This window comes from Epinephelus moara, chromosome 18, assembly GCF_006386435.1.
Source record: "Epinephelus moara isolate mb chromosome 18, YSFRI_EMoa_1.0, whole genome shotgun sequence".
In the NCBI taxonomy this organism is placed as follows: Eukaryota; Metazoa; Chordata; class Actinopteri; order Perciformes; family Serranidae; genus Epinephelus; species Epinephelus moara.
This window is the reverse complement of record NC_065523.1, coordinates 17,100,958-17,122,401: the sequence shown is the minus strand read 5'-3', so window position 1 is coordinate 17,122,401 and position 21,444 is coordinate 17,100,958. Positions and strand designations below refer to the sequence as shown.

Here is a 21,444-nt window from a genome sequence, read left to right as displayed (position 1 = left end):
CTCAGTCTCTGCTGTGTTTAGCTATTTCCCTGCTTCCCTGTTAGCGTTAGCACTAGTCGGCTGCCACACTAACGTCCCTACTCTTCTCCGTGAGCCGGAGCCCGCGGCTCATGGCTCCGGCTCACGCAGAGTAGGGACGTTAGCGTTAGCTCCTGGAGTTAGCACTAGAGCTACTACGGCTATTTGAGTAACTTACAGCTATGGAGCGCTTCTACCAGCTCTTCTAGTCACTGAGCCTCGCCTCCATCTCAGCAAATATATTACATTTATTACAGGTACCATCATCACTGAAGTAAGCAGGGAAATAGCTAAACACAGCCCGCCAGGCTGCGCCGGGCTACATTTCACAATGCTAATTGCAAATGTTAGGTGGGCTGCCGGGCTACTCACCTAACACAACTGTAACGCCTGACCCATTGCTGGGACAGAGCCGCTAATAACTCAATGCTACGACTGTAACATTAAATTTAATTGAATCGACATAGCGACATGTGCCTAACGTTACTGTAACACTAATTAAAGTGATAGTTCCACTGTTGCCAACTCCTCAGTAAGAAAAGTAGCTAATGGCTGTCCTAAAAGTCACTAGAAGTCGCTAAATGATGTCATCGCCTAATTTGCATAATTGTCCATATGCATGTAATTGTAATGGACGCTGTGTTGTGGGAGAGACATACTGAGTAAAAAAAAACCCTGAATATGTTTAGAACTACAAATGACCTGACTGTAAACCAGGTCGGGATCAGAGCGATAGATCCATAGACATATATACGTATGTCCATAGAGTGCCAAAGTCACGCCCCTTCCGGTAGAGCTCATGGGACCTTAGATCGGAAAAAATATGAATGGCAGTGAATGGGGAGAACAATATTATCTTTTGTTCTCGTTTGAGTTGCGACATGAAATCTAAATATGTTGTTAATGAATTTAAAACATACATTTTAAGGTCAAGAAAGTCATACTTTGTGGTAAAACTGTTGAGATATAAGCTTTTTAATTAGAAAGACTCAAGAGTACACAGGAGGAGGTCGCGTATGTGACGTCATAGCTTTCGCTCGCTTCCTGCAGCTTGGCCTCCCCGCTGAAATTCCACTGTTTTATGATTAATCGATTTATGATTGAAGATGTGTGTTTTGTGCCAGGTTGCAGTCACTCCAAGCTGCTGGAAGCAAGCAAAAGCTATGACGTCACATACGCGACCGCCTCCTGCGTAGTCTTTCTAATTACGTTTTTTCAAAAGCTTATATCTTCACATGAACGTACATGAATGCGCAGCCGGACCGGCTTGTAAACAAGGGGCTGGAGATCAACACAGAGAGAGGTTGTGTGAGGTCATGCTATACTCCAGATGAAATTACACCTCTAGTTCTTCACATAGCAATTTTTTAATTCCTTCAATCTAGAAATGATGAATTTCGCTTATTGCTCCTTTAATGTAGAACACGTAGACATCCGAGAGGGGCAATAGGAAGATGTGGGTGTGGAGATTTGGTAGGAAGAGAGGAAATTAAACACACAAGCTGCCTGTGAAGACACCACAGTAGGAACATGGGGAACAGATTTGGGAGGCCAATACCTTTGTCTACTACAAGGGAAATCTTAGATGTGAGATAGATATGCTGAGGTCAAACAGGAGCCTTTATCCATATTCATCCAGAACAACTCGCATTTTAGACAGAATTTGACTGTGAGAATAGGCTAGAAACTTCATGGCTGAAAATGGAGAAAATGACAACTGAGAAAATTCAACATAGCTACTGGTTAACTGATACAGAAAAAGCCCACCATTTTAAAAACTTCCCTAATGTTTTGAGTAGGGTTGCAACGGTATGAGATTTTTAAGGTGCGATAACCGTCTCAGAAGATATGACAGTTTCACGGTATAGGTATTATCAGATACAATGAATCATAAAGGTGTAAAAACAGGAGTTGTTTTTTAAAAAAAAACAAAAAAAAAAAAAAAAACTCTATTTTATTTAAAACCATTTTTAAAATTGAAATATGTGTATAAAGTCTGACAAGCAGTGGAGGAGAAAGGAAAATGTGCACGAGGTGAGATTCTCTCTATCTAGTTGCAATTTATTCAAATTTACACAGTATCATACCGTCAATTTTATACCAATATTTTACATTTATTTTATTTATGTATTTGTTTTACTTAAATTTGATTTAACCAGGAATAGTCCCAGTGACATTCAAAATCTTTTTTTTCAAAGGAGTCCTGGCCAAGACAGCAGCATGAAAAATTATAGGCTACTTAGAAGAACTAATAAACTAAAAACACATTAAAAGTTAAAACAAAAAGAAATAAAATTCACAAATAAAAACAAGCAACAGACTTAAACAGCCAATTTACGACATACAGTTAAATTAGCTGCCTTCAGCAAAGATACACGGTTTCAGATAAGTTATATCGTTGCAACCCCGAGTGACTTTTGGCCTTTTACAAGAAAAACAAAGTGTGTTGCATAAATGCACGAACTTATATAATGATTACAGAAAGTAACGTCTCAGATACACCATCAACTGAAACAAGAGAACTGTAAATGTACATGTTTAGTTAACTGTATCAATGTTACTTACAGTTTCTCTTCGATGTCTTTTTTTGTGTTGGGACTTGACAGCTAAAAATACTTTGTCGGATGCTATATTCGTTGGCTATATAAGCTAATTAAAACACCACTGTCAACATGGCTTAGTTAAGTAGACGGTTACTCGTCGTTTGTACAAAAAAAACTGAAATATGAAACACGTCCAGTTTTCATTACCTTTTTTGACAGGCAATGAGAAAGGACAGCCGTACGTGCGCCGCCGAAAGACCCCAGAGGGCCAAGATGGCTGCGCCCGTGACAGACGCCGGGGAGTTTGAAAGCTGGCTAAATGATCGGCTAGACTCGTTGGAAGTGGACCGTGAGGTGTATGGGGCGTACATTTTAGGGGTGCTGCAAGAAGAGGAGAGTGACGAGGAAAAAGAAGATGCGCTTCAAGGGATTTTATCCGCATTTCTGGTGAGTAATCCAAAGCGGCATGTCCCGCTCAGACACCGAGGCTGTGCTTTCTCATTTGTTGCTGTCAGTCTTGTGTGCCGGGCGGTGCGAGTGACAGCGCAGATTTCAGCCGGCATTTCGTGGGAGAAATATCGACGGTAGACGCGGCTGTGTTGCTTCAATGAACGTCTAAACACCACCGACAGTCATATAAGCTGTTCGCTCCTGCCATGTACAGTCCTATTCAGCAACACATGAATCAAAACCTAACACACTCTTGAACGTGTTTTGACATATTCGGCTACAACGAGTGCTAACAGGTAGAGACACATGTTGGGAACTGGTTAGCCATGTGTATCCCTGTGTAGTTATACTGTAGTGCTGGTGAATGCACTGTAGTATCTAATCTTATATATGTGTGTGTGTGATGAGCTTTGGCAGATTGTCCGTTTACTAGCTGTTATTCTGTTATTAGCTCATGCAGGGATAATCCTTACTGTTCACATAATTCCCATAATGCATGATATGTGTATGTGCTGTCTATATACACTGATCAGCTCAAACATTAAAACCATGGACAGGTAAAGTGAGTAACATTGATTATTTTGTTACAGTGGAATGTTCTGCTGTGAACTTTGGATCGTGGCATTTGTGTGGCTCAGACCAAGTACCCCTCTCATGGCAGAGGCACTCCTTGATGGCAGTGCCCCCCCAGCTGGTCAATGCACCCTGCTGCACCATAAAAACTGCTCAGGAATGGCCTGAGGAATGTGACAAAGAGCTCAAGGCGTCGACCTGGCCTCAAAATTCAACTGATTCCACTCTGATTGAGCATCTATGGGATGTGCCGGTACCACTGATCCATGCTAGGGCCTCTTTGTGTAGGACTTGGCCCTGACCTGTCGAGGCGTAGACACAGGACTCTGGGGGTGTCCTGTGGCGTCTGGAGCCAGGGTGTTGGCGGAGGATCTTTTGAGTCCTGTGGGTTGTGAAGTGGGGTACCAGCGTGTCCCACAGATGCTCGATTAGATGTGGATCTGGGGAAGTTGCAATTCTGCTGGAGGGGCACTGCCATCGGGGAGTGCCGTTGCCACAAGGGGGTGTACTTAGTCTGCAACGGTATTTGGATGGGTGGAGCGCATCAAATGGCATCCACATGGATGCCAGGACCAAAGGATTCCCAGCAGAACATTGCGTTGTTACAAGATAATCAATGTTAAGTATTTCACCCACCAGTGGTTTTAATGTTTTGGCTGAGCGGTGTATATCCTCCTGAATACTGCCTCTGCTAGACAAACCACATATGGATTATAGTACCACTGTATGCATCATGTGCTGGTTGTGAATGAATCCAGTGGGTGCTCATCTGTTAAGCCTCATGTCATACTAACAGGCTGTGATGACATTTGGCCTTAAATAACCTGTTTGGACAGTGAGCTGCTGTGTGTGTGTAATGTAAGCTGTTATTTGTACTTAGCTGTTATTTGTCCTTTGTTTGCAGGATGAGGACAGCGTGGAAGACGTCTGCAAACAGATCATCAAGCAGTGGACAGAGTGGCGCAACAGATCAGCAGCCAAAACTGATGCTGACGATGGTATTTGTGTAACTTTGATTCGCCCACATCCACAATCTCATTGAAATGAAAGATGTTGTGACCATGTCAGCACAATAAAAGCTCAGATTAAGTTATCAAGTTCGGCCTTTACAAATCTACATACAGTAAGTTGAATAGTTATGTAAGAGTAAAGTTATGTAGTCATATCAGAATCCACGTAAGTATTTCAAAAGTCCAAAAATAAAGCCAGCAGGCTCATCAACTCATTTAAATCTTGACTAAACAGAGCGAAGACAGCTTGCTACTGAGTCTGTCGTTAATACCAGTTAAACATACACAGGGATTAGCTCTTTGAGTTTTAAATCATTTGCTTTGAGTTTGGAGCAGAGTGCACAAAGACACTTTTGTCTTGCGGAGAGATTAACATTTCCTGAATAGAATCAACAAAAACAGTTCCTGAGACTGCAGAAAGTTCTGCTAAAATGTTTATGCCAAAAAGTGAGTTTGCTTTGTCAGTGTATTACTGGAGAGAGATTGTTTACTATGTACATAACCAGAAGGATGTGTATGCTGTGTAGAGTCTCAAGCTCAGATGGGCACCCTAGTAGCTCCTTCTGTTAATGTACCTTCATATTATATAAGAGTATATTTAAATATACTTTTATTGGAAGTAAAGGTTCGACATGTTATCATGGTTTATTCTCAGTCTGGCTGTGTTCTGTCTTTGCTTTCCTGTAGCTGAGGTCCAGGCAATCGCCAGTATGATAGAGAAACAAGCTCAGATTGTGGTGAAGCAGAAGGAGGTGTCTGAGGAGTCGAAGAAGAGGAAAGAAGCCCTCCTCGCTCAATACGCTAATGTAACAGATGAGGAAGAATATCCTTTTTTTTTTTGTAAATTATAATTTCATTTTAATAACCAATGTTTGACCATATAGAGAGCCTGTCCATAAACATATTTATCAGATTAACGTATTTTATGTTCCATGATCCTTAAAATGTGAGTTCTTTCCTTGACAAAAGCACTGAAGCTGAAGAAGAGGAGCCACCAAGTGGAATTAACCCCACAGGAAATGATAAATGTATCCTTTCTACAGCTGTATACAATCAGAAGCTGTTTAAAATCACATGGAATTCAGTGTTGCAAATCGCAATATGAACGGATGATCCAGTGGTTGCATAACCCTGATTACACGATACACTGTTCCAATCATTTACACTCACATAATGATGTGTGGCGGTGATAAATCGGCAAAGTACTTTTGCTTTCATCCAGCTTTCCTTTACTGAAAGTGTCAGCCCTGTTTAAGAACACCAACGTGGAAGAGGTGCTGAACAGACAAAAGCAGAAGCGGGAGCAGGCCCGTGAAGACGCTCAGAAGAAGAAGGAAGGGGACAAGATGCAGCGGGAGAAGGACAAACTAGCCAAACAAGACAGGAAAGAGAAGGAGAAGAGACGCACACAGAAAGGCGAACGCAAAAGATAAAACAAAGAGAAAGGACACTTTGTATGCGGAAAGGTTTTGTTATGAGACAACAATGAAAAACTGTAGTCATTGCCTCTTTTTAGCTAAACCTCATTGGCGCATTCAGTATGTGAACGTCTTTATCAGACCCTCCATGTCAGGTGCTTTCACTTCATATGTGTAAACAACAAGTTACTGGATACTGTGCAGACCCAAAATCTTGATGTTTGTTTTCTTGGATACTGAGAAAGAAAGATGTTGTCAAGAAATAAAGCTGCAAATCTTTATATGACGATGATTCTGACAGTCGGTCGATCAAACAAATTATTGCTCATTTAAGTCTCCGCCAGTATGATGTTATTGCAGCGAGTGTGAAACATGCTTTGGCTGAGCTTTGACACAGTTACCCCTGAAATGATCAAAGTATACACTTGAAACACAAATTGGATTGATCATGGTAAAAGCGGAGGAATGCTTGTAAAGCAACTGAGTCTGCAGAGTTTCTGCTGTTCTCCTCTGTGCCAATATGCCTTTGATTTCTGCACAACTTCTAAGTAAAGGTGAGTATTCATGTCAAACTGTTTTGCTTTCATTTCAATGTTTGTTATACGGTCTATGCATTGTGTCTGAGACTAAAAACACAGGAGCGATTGCTAAATTATACCTCAAATATATCATGTACCATAATCTGAATGTTTATAATGAGGGTCATCATCTTTTGAAATTCATTAAAAAAAACCTTTTCAGCAATTTGGATTGCTTTATTTAAACATTTTCCATTTCCACAACATGTAACAAGAAAAACATACAACATGAACATTAAAATGAGAGGAAATGAAGCAACTCATATTTACAAAGCATCTACAGACTCACAACTCTTCTTCACATACAGCGAGCAAATTCTGGAGGATGGAGGGTGAAAAATTGTTCAGATATTCTACAAATGCCTGATCAAGCCAATCTTCGCAAAAAATAGAGCCTGTTTTCCAAGCAAACAATAAGTTGCTTAGCTGTTTGCCGAAGCTCCGAGCAGGTTAGAACATCTTCAGTGGGGAAAACTGAGACAATCTAATGTTCCCCTGTCGGCATCCCGTCCAGTTAGGAAGAGGTGTACTGCTGCTAGAGAAGTGTTGCTTGTCGTTGCTTGTGATTTATACATTTGAATGTAAAACGCTGAATATTTACAGTTTCAGTATCTTTGGTTACAGTTTTAAACTTTTGATCAAATTACAGATAAAACAGTTGATTAACCAGGAAGAGGAAACAGGAAAAGTAAAAGTGAACAGAAGAAAAATAAAAGTTTCAGAAATTAATTGAAACATTTCGAAAGACATTTTATAATTTAGCATGTTCAAATCAAACTTCAGATATGGAGCAAGTCTTCAAAGACTTAACTGCATCCAGAGAATTATTGTTTAACTTGGCCATGTTACATTTCACTTGTAGTAATATTTGTTTTATGTATCTAATGAAAAATGTGATTAATACATTTAAATTCAAAACACTGAACCTCTTTTTCTCAGAAGTGTGAGTATCTTTGGCACAGTTCAATTCCAAAAATTGCAGGAAAATTACAATTTTTTTAGGGATGCAACACTCTGTCGGCTGCATTTCTATTTTTGGCCGATAATGTTCTCATGATGTGTTCAAATGCAATCTTGTAAAATATAGTTTCTGACGAGAAACTTGAATAAATACAGTTGGGGGAGAAACATGTTAATGTTTTCACATCAATGTAAAATGGATATTAGAGAAGAAATTAATTATGAAATATAAAGTAAAAAGACTTTTGCAGCAGTTTTTTAAACATGTTTTTCATGTGAAAGAAGGTTGTTTGTTTCTTAAACGTGTATATCTGAATTTGTGCCCACTCAAAGGTAGCATAATGTAAGACAGAATACATTTAAAACAGTTTTGCTGTTTTAAGATAGGCTAATTAAGTTTTCTTTATTTCCCTGGCAAAACAGGGAATAAATAACAATGAACAAACATCAGTATCCGTTATCAGCCAATTTGTTATTTCAAACATAGGTATTGGCCCAGAATCCCACAATCTGTGCGTGTCTGCTTTTCCTGATTACAGCATGTTAAGGTTACATGAGAAAAACTGAAGCTGCAGATATTAACTGGAACATTTAAGAAAACATTTTAATAACTAGCATGTTTGTTTTAAACTACTACCCTTATGATTCAATTATTTCTTGGGAATACTCAGAACTGAGGTTCCATTAAATTCCAATAAATAAGTAAAACGATGAAGAATTCAGTGAACTCTTCCTCATAAATAATGGCTTTAAATACAACAGTGATGAAGCAAGATTGATGTTAATTTGGAACTGAAAATCATGAATGAAATGGAGTTTAGATGCAGCAGGATAAATTACATTTCATGCAATTCCGACTGAACAAACACTGGCCACCTGAAGCTTTTGGGTGCCAAAAAAGTGCAGTCGTCATAAAACTGCAAATGACTTATCTCATATTCTGCAATGATCACTGTGTTGCAGGTAAAATGTCACTATAAACTTGCAGGTAACATTCGTTTTTCACCCTGTTGCCTGTGGGAATTTATAATCAGAGCATTCTGGAGGGCTTTGAATTCAATCAAGACCTTTAACTCATGCTTGTTGCCTGCTAAATCATATCTTAAAAGAATATCCCTCAAATGGAGAGGAGCCCCTCTGTGTGTGTGTAGCCTCCCTGGTAACATGGTGGTCCTGCTTCTTGACAGGTTTCGGAAGTGTCATCTGGAGAGCACACCACAGGGCTGTGCAGAGCTTCCTGGTAGTGGCCGCGAGATCCTTCAGTGCAATGACCAACAGCAGGGTGTCTATGAAACAGAAGCAAGTTAGGACCAGCAGCATTTGGGAGAGAGGAACATATGCCGTCCTCTACAATATGAGTTACCTCTGTCCTCTGTGAAATGAGCTCTCTGCCGCTGGTGTCTGGACATGCTGGCAATCTCCTCCTTGCGTCTTGCCTGGGTGATGCAAAGAGCCATATGATGCCTGCTCAGTGCTGTGTGAATATTCATATGGAGGGGAGTGTTGCACAGACGCTCCATTCTATCCAGGAGGCCTGCCACCTGCAATACACCAGAAATTAATTTCTTAATGTGGTAGTACAGGACACAGTGCTTATTAATAGGTAAACATAACTGCACAGTACTGTTGGAAAAAAACATTTATTTATTGATACATATTGATTCTGAATATTTGAAAATGGTTGATTTGAATGAGTTTTGTTTTTGTTTTTTACTTGCACTTAAGTGCATTTTTGAATGTTTGACTATTCCAGCAGCTTCTGAACATTTGCACTACCACAAGAGGGATAATGTTAAGTTTTAATTATTTGAAATGCCCAAGAAAAAAAAAAAACAGAGAAAGCCCCAGGAGACTGCATTGAAGGGAAGTAGTTTTCTCTTGATAAAACTCATGAGTGTGCAAAAATAATGCTGCAATTACCACCTTCGAACATAACAAGGCTGCTGTGACAAAATTCACCTGTAGATGGCAGTACGGAAGCAATTAATTTAGGGGTCTCACCCTTGCTTGTTCTCTCCTCTGATTAACAATGAGGTGGTCGACTCTTGTGGGATTAGGTGGAGTTTTGGGTATGTTAGTGTTGGCCACTGCTGTAGTCCTTCTTCCAGAAAATGTCTTGGTAAGGATGTCCTCTATCTGAAATAGAAAACAAGTGAGGAAATAACAACATAAGTTGTACCACTGCAACATTTTTATATACTTAACTTTTAAAAATAACTAATGAGCAATCACACAGCTAACAAAAATAATATATGTTGTAATTTGCAGAGCTCATCTTTGTATCATGATATGTGATAAAATGTTTGTATTCCTGACATTAAATCATATTTCAAAAGCATACCCTCTTCCTCTCACTCTTCAAAGTCCTCCACTGCTCGAAACACTCATCCAGGTAGAAGTAAAGCTGGATCACAATTCCTCCTTGATTCATCACCATTGAATCTGCACTGGCTGAGGCCATGTCATGATAAGTGCTCTCTCTTCTGCAGGTCATCATGTCACTGACACAGGAGCTAGAAGCTCCAGACTCTTTGGCTGACATCATATCACCCACACCTATGCTAGGAACAACACTTCCATAGGACAGTGTGGATCTAGAGCTGAAATCTGAGGAGTTGATGGGCACGCTGGAGTACCCTCTGGGGTCATTCACAGTATACATGAAAGGTATGAGCTGCTGTGTATTCCCTACAGTGGCCATGCTGTTTTCCCCAAAAAATCTCTGAGACTGCACACTCCCCAGATGGTCAAAGTACGGGTTTTGTGAGAGAGCCTGTTTCTTATCCCCTCTTCTCATGTTAGTGTTGGTAGTGGGTCTTGAAAAGAAGCCTTCTACAAAGCCAGACATATGCACCCCCTTCTTTTCCCTCTGCATCTGTGGCTTGAGCTTGCTCTGTGCAAGGCCCTGTTGGATGTGATGCTCTGTATACTGGTTCATGCTCATGTTAATGGGGAGTGAAGTCTTCTCTTTGTGCATGGCCATGCTGCTGTGGTATTGGTTGGGGAGGTTTAAAGATGCAGAGAATGGCTTGGACGGCTGGAAGTACTCTGTGTTCTGTGGGCTGAAACCAGGTGGATCTTGAAAGGCATCATGTTTACATGTTTGTTTCCTCACTCCTCCATTTATTTCCATCTGCGCTGTCCCAAAATCTCCCACCAGCCGTTTTTGTGTCTGCATCGCAGGAGTACTTTGTGTTGACATTGCAGGACTGGTGATTTTCCATTGTTCAACCATGCTGTCTTCATGGTTCATGCCCACTGTCTGCCTGTGAATGTTTGGAAAGTCTCCACGACATAAGCTATCAAGCTCACCAGCCATGAACGACTGAAAACTGCTGACCAGTTGGTTAATGTCCTGTGGCCCATACTGCTTGTTACTGATAGGCTTTGCACTGCTCTGGGTGTACTGGTTTTCATAGGGATTTAAGCATGGGCTGTTCATTTCATTTTGAGATCTAAATACATTACTGAAGTCAGGGAAACTATTCATATGCTGAATATTCCCTCTGTCTTTCTCAGGTGGCATGTTGTCAAATTTGCTTTGTTGTATCTGTGACAAGTAAGCATTTCCCGTCTTGGGTATTGGTAGACCTGGTGGCAGTTTCTGAGGACCGAGGGTGTAGCTGTCTTGGTCACCATTAGGCAAATTAAAAAGCCATTGTTGATTGGCAGAAAGGCCCCTGGACTGTTGATAAAACTCCTCAACATCTTTGTCCTTGGACTGTCTGTGTGCATTATTAAAAGCCTCACAGGTTTCATAGTTTGGAGGAAAGGTAAGATTATGTTGCATTTTCGCCTCTGACTGAAAATACTGTGGCAGTTCTTCTTTCAATGTCTTTGGAGACCAGATCGGATTACATGTAGGTAGGCCCCTGAAAGAAGAATCAAGGACTTTCTTTAATGTCATTTTTTATGAAAACTAAACCTGTGTAAAATATTTTTTTTTTTTTAAACAAACTCTTGATACAGTATATTTTTAGCTGTTCATCTCTGTGGTGTCACAGCCATAAATCATCTAATGCATACTGTAATATATATCCAACCCTACAGTGTCACAACCTTAAACCTTGACATACCCTTCACTGTAGTAGCTGTCCCGTGAATCAGCTTCATCCAAAATATTCGACACCAGACCCTGTAGATCAGTCTCCCCGTCACAGTCAGTATTATCAGTGGGTTTCCTGCAAAAAACAGAAAACAAAAACAACTGCATTTTATATTTTATTGTTTCTTTGAGGGAATTCATTAGCAGTGTGGCTGACAACTTTATTTGTTTTCCTTCAACACAACACTTACGCCCAATACTACCTCTGAATACCTGAATAACATCCCAAACCTATTTTGATTAGGCAGAAAAGCAGTGTGATTTCCTTACACTGTAACAGGATAGTGCACCGATTGATATTAACACACTAAACCAGAACATAGTCCAAATGGAATACCTGCTTTCAATGCTGCTCTTTGCATAGCTGATAAGGCCATAGGGATCATCATGAGCATTGTTAGACCAGGGTACGTAGGCTGCTGTGTCCTGTTCCTGTATTGAGACACTGGGGACAGCAACCGAGGGCAATGCCATGCTACCATTGCTCCCACCACCTGTATGTGCACTAGCCTAAAAGATAAAGACATAAAGATTAAGCAATCTAACTCACACAAAGCAGACTGATGCAAAGAACAAGACTTTTGGCAGATGCCACAGAAACTTTGTAAATGACAAATAAGCAACCATTTTGATCACAAAGTAATCAATTAAATTGTGAGGATTTGCTGAATTTTGTTTAATATTTTTGTATCCCATACAATATCAAAATGTACCAGTTTTACTGCATGTTACATTGATGTACTATATTCTATTATATTATTACAACAAATATTGAGAACCATATCATATATTAGCCAGTGTAGACTGTTTACATACACCTGTTGCCTGAACTGTTAATCACACCACTGTGGCTTTATCAGCATCATTCATTTTAATAATAATAACAACAATAGTAATAACTTTATTTGACTGCACCATATAATTTGTCTCCAAATGCTCTTGTATGGTTTCCAGTTTTATTGCATTCTTATGTCAGTCTATATACCTCTTATCTTATCTCATCTTATCTTGAAGAGAACATTTTGGGTTTTTTTTAAGACATAGCCTTTGGCATTAGAACATTATGATTTTCTCTATTTTCGGGTATTTCACAAGCCATAGCACCAATGGAGAAAATAACGATAATCGTTTGCTCTAGCTTCAGAGATAACAATCACAAAAAAAACTTAATTAGGTTTATACAACAGTTAGTTCCGGCCCTGCAGTCTGATTGGTCGAGAGACAGTAAAACCGTGACAATATTGGAGTACAACATCGGTTATTTCACTGTATATGTATCACTCCGCCTCACAGCTGATTGCAATCAACAATTAAATCAAAAATGACGGTTAGTGTTAGTTAGGTCAGCAGTTGCGTTGTAGGCTAATTAATTAATCCACTGTCAAACAGCCAAAAATATGGATTTATTTTCTAAAATAAGTTTTGAACTGAACTATGAATGGTCATCAGAGGAAGATGAGGGAGAGGAGAAGCTGAATCCATCTGAGAACACATCCAGGTTTGTCAGTGTTTCATCAGCGGAGCTCAATGACTTGGAGAAAAGCAACATACTGTCAGATCAGAAGGCAGAGTCGGCTGTGCCTGAGAAGTGACAGTCCACCATGCAGTCACCAGAAACTTATTTCACCGGCTGCACAATTAATGGAAACGTGCAGATAAATGTGTATAAAGAGTAAGTGCCTGGCGCACCATGTTTGCATTACATAGCAACGGTGACAGCGGAGTCCTGAGGGAACTATTTTTGTTGGCGGAATACAAATAAAATGCTTAAATTATCTATTTTGTCCTCATTTTTCAACATTTCTTAATCAGCCTTGCTTATTTAACTGTTGAACTGTTGTATAAAAGCAATATCACACTCGAGCTCGTGATGTTATACTCGTATATCGTTACGGCTGTGATTCGGTCACAGCCGTAACGATATACGGCCTGCGGCCTCGAGCCGAAGACCGAATCACAGCCGTGACAATATACGAGTATAACATCACGAGCTCGAGTGTGATATTGCTTAATTCTGCTATGAACGGAGATTAAAATAATGGTGGAGTTAAAAGTTAAGCGATCAAAGGCCTGATCTACTTCCGTTCCAGATTTTAACTTACTGAGCATGGTAACTACAATAGATGATTCAAAAGTTTATAATAGTTTTGTATTCTATAATCAACCCATTACACATGTGTAACATTATGGCTACTACAAATACGCCATGACAAATAAAGAATACCATAGCTATGACCATGCAATTACAGCTTACCTGATGCTGGTATGAGGGAAAGAGTGAATTTGCAAACATGCTCTGATGGCCGTCAAGAGCCATTCTGTGCTCCCTTGAACTTGATCTGATTCCTCTCTCCATTGCTGGTCTGGCAAGACACAAGGTACTCATTGTTAATATTTGAAAAACCTCATATGGCAGAAGTTTGGGTTCACATAACGTTTGTCATTATTAGCTAGCAAACCGCTACTTCAGAGGAGAGCAAATCAATTAGCTAACTTCGCCATTAAACTAAGAGGGTTAAGCTAGCATGCTGCCTTGGCTAATATGGCCTAAACTTTGGCCCTAATTAAAACTGCTTCCCTGCTCGTCAAATTTGGTGAACTTCGCAAAACAAATCACGTTATCTGAGTAAAATACGAGAGTAACTTACCAGCGTAATTTAAGCAAACGGAAACTTTTGGAGCTTAACGGTTCTCATGGCAGTTAGTAGTTACCCTCAAGTGCTCTCGTGACCCCTCAGCTCGAGCCCGTAAAAGTTTGATCCTGCCCTCGCGACCTGAGCGCCCATTGGCTGAGGTGTTCTACTTTTATCCAATACACATCAAGCAGGAGATCCGGGCGCATAGCAACGCCTGGTGCCACACAGGTGCCAGGGGGTCCTGTTATCTGTAAGGAATAGAAGACATAAATTCAAAGGAATTACAATATGTACACATGCACTATTTATACTATTTTTTGTTGTTATAGTTTACTTTCTCTTCCTCCCAAAATGCATTTTGCATATAATGACATCTTTTTTTTTCACTTTCTTGACTTTCCATTGCATTGCCTTATTTGCAGTGTTTTGTACATACATACCAAGGGTTCATTTGCAATAGCAGATTAAATCTATTTCTGAGATAAATAAATGAACACTAGTTTAAATCATCCCTTAAGTGCAAAATATAAAAACATAATTTAGTAAGATTTTTTTCTAGATATTTTATCAATACATCCCAACAGCAGTTTAATAGCTAATCCCCGTTTAGCAAACATGATTTAGGATGAAAAGATAGCAGTGCACACAACTCCAGAAATCTTAGACAATGTAAAAAAAAATGTGGCAAAGATCAGTCATAGTACACTTCACCCTTTTAAAATGGCAAAAATGTACAAATGTACAGACATGGACACGTTTCAGCTATTGTTTTGTCATCAGCATGACGAAACACAGTGACTGGCAAATTTCACAAGTGAAGTTCAACATGATTTAGGGAAATACATAAACGAATACATCTATTTTTTTTTTTTTTTTTTTTCAAATATAGGCTTTGCAGATTGATTGGTTAATAACTTTTTTGGGAAATTTTGATGAGGAATATGAACATCACATGGAAGTTAAAGTACACTGCTGGGACAGTCTATCCCCTTCTCCTCCCATATTACTTCAAGGGGAATTTGAAAGCCTCCCTGGGCCACGCAATCCAGCTGTGGGGCAAAGTTTGATTACATCTGCAGAATACCACCACCAATCACCTTCAAAATAAAAGCATACATTTCACCAAAGCGTCAGTGCCATACATTGTATATAATGTATGGTTGGTGTATATAAAACGTAATAGGATCATTGCATTTTATTAGAATTTGATAATGTCAGTACTATCAACTTCTAATAAATATAACTATGATGTTGTAATTTGACTTGTATGTTCTGAGTTAATTTACTGGATTAATGGATGCAGTTGACTATATTATTATTATTATTATTATTATTGTTATTATTATTATTACTATTACTATTATTGTTATTATTATCATTATTATTATTATTATTGTTATTATTATTATTATTATTATTATGCCAATGGAAATAACTTCACGATTCACATTAGTTTTAATTTTAATAGTCTTCAAAAACCCATTGAATATGGGTTCGACTCTTGACGAAAGCTATTAATAAATATTAGTCATGCTATGCTGATACCTCGGCATAAGTACTGTTTCTGTTGTTTTTTTTCCTCAGTATAAATATTCATCATGTATGCTTTTATTTTGAAAGCCATCATCGGAAGATATGTGTCTTTTTGAGGCTGCCTTGATGGTGTCGAGGGACTCGAAGTTGTGGAAAAGAAAAAAGTCAGCCAGCAGTGTTCAATGCGGAGACCCAGCACTCAGACAGCAGCGTTCAGGTCTTCATCGCTAGAGTTCTTCACTTTTGTAAGTTATTTACTCTAGAGACCTGCTTACAGGACTGATGAGACACACTAAACAAGTTTAAAGTTGGTGAATCGGACGAAAGTTGCTGCCTTAAACTTGGGAAGATGAGTTTTTGCAAGACCTGGTGTGTTACACTCCTGCTGCCTCTGCTGATATCAGGCCAGTATCAAGGGGACAACGGGATAGTTGTCCCGGAGCATGGATTTTGTCAGCCAATTTCAATCCCTCTGTGCACGGACATAGCCTACAACCAAACCATCATGCCAAACTTAGTGGGCCATTACAACCAGGAGGACGCAGGGCTCGAGGTGCACCAGTTCTACCCACTTGTAAAGGTACAGTGCTCTCCGGAGCTGAAATTTTTCCTGTGCTCCATGTATGCGCCTGTGTGCACAGTGTTGGAGAAGGCCATTCCTCCCTGCAGGTCAATCTGTGAGAGAGCCAAGCAGGGCTGCGAGGCACTCATGAACAAGTTCGGCTTTCAGTGGCCGGACCGCCTGCGCTGCGAGAACTTCCCTGTGCTGGGAGACGGACAGATCTGTGTGGGCCAAAACGACTCCTCCGCCGCCACCGTCCCACCCATCATACCTCATGGGACCGAGGACCTCTCTATGGTCCCCACACAGGGCAGGTTTTTCCGCTGCCCGTCTGTTCTGAAAGTACCACCATATCTGAATTATAAGTTCCTAGAGGAGAAGGACTGTGCAGCTCCCTGTGAGCCCCATAGGAGGGGTGGGAACTTGTTTTTTACTGAAAAAGAGATTCATTTCTCCCGTATATGGATTCTGGTCTGGTCTGTGCTTTGTTGTGCATCTACATTATTCACAGTGACCACCTATTTAGTTGACATGCAGCGGTTCAGATACCCTGAGCGACCCATCATCTTCCTGTCCGGCTGCTACACTATGGTCTCCATCGCCTACATAGCTGGCTACTTCCTGGGAGACAAAGTGGTGTGCAATGACAGCTTCACTCCAGATAGCTACAAAACCATCGTCCAAGGCACCAAAAAGGAAGGTTGCACCATCCTCTTCATGATGCTCTACTTCTTCAGCATGGCCAGCTCCATCTGGTGGGTCATCCTGTCTCTCACCTGGTTCCTGGCAGCGGGTATGAAGTGGGGTCATGAGGCTATTGAGGCCAACTCGCAGTACTTTCACCTGGCAGCCTGGGCAGTGCCAGCCGTCAAGACCATCAGCATCCTGGCCATCGGGCAGATTGAGGGTGATGTGCTCAGTGGCGTCTGCTACGTCAGCCTCAGCAGCCTGGACCCTCTGCGAGGCTTTGTGTTGGCCCCTCTCTTCATTTACCTCTTCATCGGTACCTCTTTCTTGCTGGCCGGCTTTGTGTCGCTTTTCCGAATCCGCACCATCATGAAGCACGATGGCACCAAGACGGAGAAGCTGGAGCGGCTGATGGTGAGGATCGGGGTGTTCAGCGTGCTCTACACAGTCCCTGCCACCATTGTTATTGCCTGCGTCTTCTACGAGCAGGCCTTCCGCCCCCACTGGGAGCGCAGCTGGGTCAGCCATAACTGCATGGGCATGGCCATCCCCTGCCCCCAGCACACTGTGCCCCGTATGACTCCAGACTTCACTGTCTACATGATCAAATACCTGATGACACTGATAGTGGGTATCACTTCTGGTTTCTGGATCTGGTCTGGAAAGACTCTACACTCCTGGCACAAGTTTTACACAAGACTGACAAATGGCAAACACGGAGAGACCACTGTGTAGAGTAAAGGGACATCTAAATGTTGCTGGGACTTCTGTGTGTGTTATTACCTGTTGCTCATGTGAGTGAGAGGTAAGTAGCACAGTGAGTAGCTATGGGTTCCTGCATCATTTGTATTTGCCTCAGCTTTATAGCCACACATGCATGCCAAACTTGAGGGTCAGGGTTTGACAAAAGGGCAAGCTGGATAAACAAGGACTGAGCCTGACTGTCTGAACAAATAACAAGCATGGCTATGGATGCCATGTGCTGAAATGCTCTCCCTCCCCCTCCCGTAAAGCTCAGAGCTCAAGGCGAGAGATGATCCAGCAGCCAAGAACACAGAAAGCGAGGGGAATGAGTTTTTCTCCCTGTAAGCATTTCATATGTAATTAAATGAAATTGTAAATAGTATTTGTAAAAACATGAAATTATATATTTGTATTTATAGAAAGTAAATACTTTTTCTTATCTGCCAGTGTACCTGCTTTACTCACTTTACTCACTGTAAGAATGCCACATATCGTAAATGTAGACGTGCTCCTTTTTTTATTCATTGCTGGTTATGAATTACGTTGTTTTTTATGGATTAAAAGAACATTTCAAGAAGCTTTTTCGGTTTAGCCCACTGTACTGTCACTCCTTTTAACAAGAAACATCTGCTAAGACTTACTCCAAATCAAATACTCCATTTTAAATGCTTAGTTTAAGGGGAAAAGATGAATTGAGTGTTTTTCTTAACTCCCTCCCTTTCTCATGGCCAGTGTTCTGTAGTAACTAAATAGTATCTTGAGAACAAGTTACTTTCTTTTACACAAAAGAATCAGTCACGTTGTTTTCTCAGGGCTCGTGTCACACCTGAACATCTGTTGCTGACTGGCATGCAACAGTAAAAGAGATTATTGGAATTCTTATTGGAAAATTAGCTCCTTACACAAGACTGCAGCCCTCCGGGAAACACAAGGAGTGAGTTTACACTGAGACAATTAAACACACCTCTCCTGTTAATCATCCAAATTGTCAATATAGCCTGATATATTTCACATCTACATGTTTTGTGACTGAGAAACCGGTGCCAACCTGTGGGAATGCCTCCTCACACATGTACACTAACGTCGCCCTCAAGTGCCAAACAAAACAAGAAACATTCTCTAGCCTGTTGTTGGAGGAGGGTTAGTTTGAATCAACAAGAATCATCTGGCGAGTTAAGTCTGTGCTGTTGCATAGGTGTGAAAATGTCCCCGCCTGTCTGTCTTGGCAAAGTGAAAACATGGGTGTTCAGGTTTGCTGTGGTGTTACTGCTCTGGAGCCACTGTTGTTCCGTGCCAAGTTGGAATCCCCCAAGCCATGCACGGCTGAAACAGAACCTTCTCTGCGGTGATGTCATGAAGTAGATGGGTGTGTTGGAGAAAGCTGATCCTCTTGCCTCAGAGCTGAGGCTTTGGGCTAGAAGCAGGCGTTTGAGAGTTGCACGCACATAAAGCTCAGTGCTGTGTGTGTGTGTGTGTGTGTGTGTGTGTGTGTGTGTGTGTGTGTGTGTGTGTGTGTGTGTTTTGTTACTGCAAAAGTTTAGAGGGAGACACAGTCACTATATAACTCTGTAGCTTACAGTAGTGACATGAATACAGCAGAGTCTCACTATCAATGGGCCTCTCTTAAATCTTGTGACCTGTTGGACAAGTTGATGTTTGTCTTTCTTGTATCCTTATCTGGGGTTGAATAAAGAAAGGTTGTAATAACAGACAGGTAAGAGTGATTAAAGGTAGAAACAGATACTCTGAGGGGGGAAAAACCATAAATCTACCCTCTCACACCCCCTCTGCCTCCACCCTCCTTCCCTCTCTCTGCTCAGATGAATTGGGGGAATGCGAGTGAGTCAGTGGAGCGGTGCTGGGCCTTTGCCTAGTGACAGACAGTCTCCTGTGTGCTGCTCACTTCAAAGCGCCGCTGAAACCTGACTAGCTCCTTGTAAACAGTGCCGCCTGGCCCGAAGGCCCACTTCCTGCGCTTAACTCAACTTAATGGCTGGCTTGTTTGGCTTTGCACCGAAGCAGAGAAGCGAATGAGGAGCGAGAGAATGAGGAGAAGCGGCATGGGGCGGGGTGCTGGTGGTAAAGAGAGTGAGATTGTTTTAGGGTTTAGGGGGAGGAGGGGTTTGGAGAGCGTGATGGAAAATTCGGTATTATTTGGTTGCTTTTGTCTTTCTCCAGGGGAAAACAACAAAGACGGGAAGAAAATCCAAATGAGGGGACGTGACTGATTTTGTGAATATTTCAGCTAAAACTTTGGATCGCAGGCCGTTAAAGCTAAATGGAATCAGATGCTCTGCGTTTGACTTGTGCCAGGAAAATAAAAGCTTTTCACAAAGCAATTTTCTCTCAGTAAATCTTGACGTGTGGTGGGGAAGTTTTACATAGACTTCACCTGGTGGCCTTCTCTATACACGCAGAGAACAAAGACATTCAGGTTTATATTTAAAACACTGTGACAAACCTCCTGTATCAAACTTCATACTAAATGTACAAGAGGTGGTAGCTCCCTAGAGTAGATCCTTTTCTCTTTAATGTCGATGCCCAGTTTTTCAGTGGCAGCCGTCTCCCGTGTTGTTGATCTCAGATGTTAAATCTTGCATGCAGCCGTTTCCTGCTTGCTTGAAGGCAAGAAGGGACAAGCCAAGGATTGGGGGGTAAGACAGGAAGAATGCTCCTGGAGTTGATACTATGATGTCGCTGTTATTGGGAGAAGGCCTTGGCATGTCAGAAAAGGATCATGCTGTTAGTCACAAGCACCAGTGTTCTCACTGCTGCTGCGGAGCCATTGTTTAAGTTTGTGTAAACGTACCATTAACTTGTTTTTTACTTTATAAGAATGATATCAGGCCTTTGAGGGGGCTTACAAACGGACAAAGGAAATCAAGATTGAGGAGAAGAGAAAAAGGGGGAAAAAAAGAAGAAAAAAAAAACTACTCAGATGTGTAGTAAGCCTGTTTCTAATCAAATCTTGGCAAAAACTCAAGTGGAACTCATGCTCTGAAGGCTAACACTGGATTAGTTGTAGTCATACATTATCCTAACCATAGGAGAGCCGCTGAGATTTTCCAGAGTGCACACTATATCTATCTGTCTCGCTCTCTCTCGAAATCTCAACAGGAAGTGCAATATGTTCTTTCTCCTCCTATCATTGCTTTCAGAGGCGGCCACTGTGAGTGGGATGGAGCGTAACAAGTTGGCAGGAGACCGAAGGGTTTAAATGTGCATTTCAGTTTCTGACTTTGATTCAGGGCCTCCAGCCATAAATACTGGTCCTGACAGTCACCATGAGGAGGTGTCCTGATTTCCTCCATTTATCTTGTGTCCACTTTTTTTTAACTTGACAGCCATTTTACTCTTGGTGAATTTAGAGCCATTTTTTTTTTGCTATTTAAGAACTACATTAATAGATACAAACACCTTCACTGGTTCACAGTGAAATATATCTGAAAGGGATAGTTCACCCCAAAATGAAGAACACATATTTTCCTCTTACCTGTAATGCTTTTGATCAGTCTAGATCCTGGGACTTCAACAGGGGGTCCATGATACCATCATATTATTAGCCAAGATAAACTGGCCTATTTATAAAACCAATGTCATTTACAGTACACAACATTAATTATAATG

General features: G+C 41.0%; 3 protein-coding genes across 3 annotated transcripts; 2 read left to right on the top strand and 1 right to left on the bottom strand.

Annotated features, from left to right (window-relative positions):
* The first annotated feature begins 2,797 nt into the window (after positions 1-2,797).
* ccdc43 (coiled-coil domain containing 43) lies at positions 2,798-6,756 on the top strand. The gene is made up of 5 exons (XM_050068512.1): positions 2,798-3,008; positions 4,489-4,582; positions 5,282-5,417; positions 5,567-5,622; positions 5,840-6,756. The coding sequence occupies exons 1-5, from the start codon at positions 2,835-2,837 to the stop codon at positions 6,025-6,027; spliced, it is 648 nt and encodes a 215-aa protein (XP_049924469.1). The 5' UTR covers positions 2,798-2,834; the 3' UTR covers positions 6,028-6,756.
* Positions 6,757-8,645: 1,889 nt separating this feature from the next.
* On the bottom strand, positions 8,646-14,379 carry moto (minamoto). The gene is made up of 8 exons (XM_050069408.1): positions 14,304-14,379; positions 13,910-14,018; positions 11,993-12,165; positions 11,627-11,731; positions 9,892-11,422; positions 9,552-9,686; positions 8,914-9,091; positions 8,646-8,836 (listed from the first exon to the last, which is right to left on the bottom strand). The coding sequence occupies exons 2-8, from the start codon at positions 14,009-14,011 to the stop codon at positions 8,646-8,648; spliced, it is 2,415 nt and encodes an 804-aa protein (XP_049925365.1). The 5' UTR covers positions 14,012-14,018; positions 14,304-14,379.
* Positions 14,380-15,994: 1,615 nt separating this feature from the next.
* fzd2 (frizzled class receptor 2) lies at positions 15,995-18,394 on the top strand. The gene has a single exon (XM_050070004.1). The coding sequence runs from the start codon at positions 16,174-16,176 to the stop codon at positions 17,806-17,808; it is 1,635 nt and encodes a 544-aa protein (XP_049925961.1). The 5' UTR covers positions 15,995-16,173; the 3' UTR covers positions 17,809-18,394.
* The last annotated feature ends 3,050 nt before the right edge of the window (positions 18,395-21,444 follow it).